At 58.5% G+C, this 3,079-nt stretch overlaps 1 protein-coding gene across 1 annotated transcript; it reads left to right on the forward strand.

The window, feature by feature from the left end:
* The first annotated feature begins 830 nt into the window (after positions 1-830).
* On the forward strand, positions 831-1,469 carry LOC139113837 (uncharacterized). The gene has a single exon (XM_070675258.1). The coding sequence runs from the start codon at positions 831-833 to the stop codon at positions 1,467-1,469; it is 639 nt and encodes a 212-aa protein (XP_070531359.1).
* Positions 1,470-3,079: the final 1,610 nt, after the last annotated feature.

The raw sequence follows: 3,079 nt of genomic DNA on the forward strand, positions 1-3,079 counted from the left end.
AACTGGCGCCAAAATATTCGGGCCCGTTTACAGTGGCCAAATTTCATTCACCAGTGATAGTGGATCTCCGCGACGGCCGAGGGCGTTGGCAGCGGCGCATCCACATTCAAGACCTCAAGCCGGACCCCCCACCAGTAGAAACCGACCAATCCGCGGCTAAGGCGGCCCCGCAGTTAGGGTATATAAAGCGCTCACGGCCACGGCCATCATCAGTCAATCGACCGAACGCAGCAATGGCGAGACGAGAGAAGCTACACGAACTCTTCGGGAGCCTCAGTGAGGAGAGCGAGTCGCCACCGGCTAGTCCACCGCCAGGGGCCTGGCCCCCGCCGGTCGACCCAAGCCGCCGATATCCGGTGCCACGTGTAGGGACGAGCGTCCAGCGAGGAGACGGCGGCCAGCGGGGTCACACCCGCTGGTTAGAAGAGCCACCACCCGCTCTTCCAAAAGCGCTCCGAAAAGGCCAAGGGCGCCCTCGGGCTCCTCAGGATCCAGCCGCCGTAGCGACCGAGACCACCACCGCCGTCTCAACCACCGCCCAGTCGAGAAAAAAGCCGGGACAAGCGACCACGGCAGGCCCGCAAGGAACGACCGAGAAGATTCAGCCCGCCAGGGCAGGCTCCACGGCCACCTCTGACAAACACAGGACCGACGGCGGCCCAGCCAAAACAGCGGCTTCCGGAGCCCATCGAGACGAGGCAGAAGATCCGGACGCGGTTCGACTACAAGCACGCCCGCCAAGACCATCGGCGGCGCTGAAAGAGCCTGCCAAGACGCCGACGATACGCAGTCGAAGCTCGCCGCCACGCTGAGGGCCAACAATACGGGCCATGGAGATCCTCCAACCAGCCCGGCCTGAGCCGAGAAACATTGCCGGGATCGAAGTCAGCGTTCCCGACAGAAGCCAGACTGGGCCGATTACCACACCAGGGGGACCGCCAGCTCGCGACGGGGCTGCCAGGCTGAAGGCACCACGCATCAGGCCAGCCACCGCAGCCACACTGGCCAAACCAGCGACGACCAGGGCACGGGGAGGAACAATGAGCTCCTCAGCAGCGGCCAAGATTCCGACCGGACTAGCAACAGCCGGCACGCCCGCGGTTCTACCATTGCCGCCATTCGCGTTAGAGCTAAGGCAGACCACGGCACCGCCAGTGGCTCCATCGCCGATGCCACCAGCGGCCCCACCGCCGACGTCACTAGCGGCTCCACCGCCGACGCTACTAGCAGTTACATCGCCGACACCACCAGCCTACGTCCGCGAGAAAGGATGGATGTCGAGGCCGGGCATCCCACTCGCCGTACCGGTCCAACTTCCGAACGGCGAAGTCACATCAGTACCGATGTCCGCTATCCGCCACAATCGGAAGTGGCGGGCCCGGACCGCAACCGGAAGATGGTTGCTGCGCTTCGCCCCCGATGGCAGACTCACGATGTGCCGGAAGATTCAGGAGGAGACCTCCGAGTAAAAGAAGGGGGTGATGTGGCCTGAGGCCACGAACTTTCAGACCCCGCGCCGCGACCACCACCGTTCGCCCGAAACGTCGCGCGGCTCCGTCCATAGCCTAAGTTACGCGCGGGCCGACCAGCCGCCCGCGGCGAGTAACGCGGATCTACGCAACAGGAAACATGGGCCGCCCAACCGCCCACACCGCGCACCGCCACCCGACCGCTCGGGAGTGGGGGCCCCCACTCCCGGGCCCACGGGTATATAAACCGCCTCGAGCGCAGACGAGGCACCTTTTCCGCGCTGGGGAGCACCCCAGCATCCGATCCTTTAGGACTTGGACGCTCCCAAGTTTTCCTCGACCGGGCTCACCCGGCCTCCGAAACCGACTTCGCTCCGCACGACTCGGGCGCTCCCGAGCCTTCCTTCGACCGGGCGCTCCCGGCCGTCTTCGACACCGACATCTCCGAGACTCGGGCGCTCCCGAGCCTTCCTTCGACCGGGCGCTCCCGGCTCTCCCCCCCTCATCGACACGGTCCTAGCGTTCAGCCTCGTAGGCAGATTACGTTGCGGCACCGCTGGCTCGCGACCACGGAGCCTGTACGACCGATACGGCCCGAACGGCCTAGCTTGTAATCCGCGCCGCCGACTCGCGAACGCGAAGACTGTCCGACCGATACGGCCCGAGCGGCCCATCCTGTAACCCGCGCCGCCGACTCGCGACCGCGGAACCTGTACGACCGATACGGCCCGAACGGCCTAACTTGTAATCCGCGCCGCCGACTCGCGACCGCGGAAACTGTCCGAACGATACGGCCCGCGCGGCCCACATTGTAACCCGCGTCGCCGATTTACGTCCACGATAACCGTGCGACTGAGACGGCCCGGACGGCCGCCCCGTATCCGTGAAATTGACACTCGGAATACGTCCCGAAGCGACCCAAACTAGCTTCTCCATTAAATCCAGCTCCCGGCGAATGTTTTCTTTTGTTCAGTTCGTTCTTAGACTATTATATTATTCGTTCCTTTTGCTTTAATTCATTCTTAGACTATTGTATTATTTGTCTCTACATTATTTCTTTTCTTAAGCAAGTATAATAAATCTTTTATTTTACGATAACCACGTCTCGGTTTTTTACACTCGCACCCTGGCTTCCGACGAGCTTTCCGGACCCGAAATTACCGTGTTACACTTGTACCGTGTTGACTTTGTGTTACCGCTTTTTGTCTCAAGAAGGTTTAATACCTTATGTAGAAACTGGTCCAGGGCACATGATAATATTGAACGACACTCTACCATTTACTAAAACTTTTCCGCCTGAACTTAAGGGTACTGAGTGCATGAGTTTTAAATGGGTTAAATATAAAGGAACTACATATAAATTAAATATGGTGGTAGTCGTAGGCGCTGAAAATTTGTGTTCATTGTTTGGAGAGGTGACTCAAATTATTGTAAATAAGAGCAAATGCCCACTTTTTCTTTGTAAAAAATTTTTAAACATCGGTCTATATGAATACATATTAGGATACGAAATAGCAACAACAAAAGATTGGATATGGATCAGTATAAGCGATTTACTTGATCCATATCCAACCTACGCATATATTATGTCAAATAGGGAAAAATATGTT

Source organism: Cardiocondyla obscurior, linkage group LG03 (assembly GCF_019399895.1).
Source record: "Cardiocondyla obscurior isolate alpha-2009 linkage group LG03, Cobs3.1, whole genome shotgun sequence".
Lineage (NCBI taxonomy): Eukaryota > Metazoa > Arthropoda > Insecta > Hymenoptera > Formicidae > Cardiocondyla > Cardiocondyla obscurior.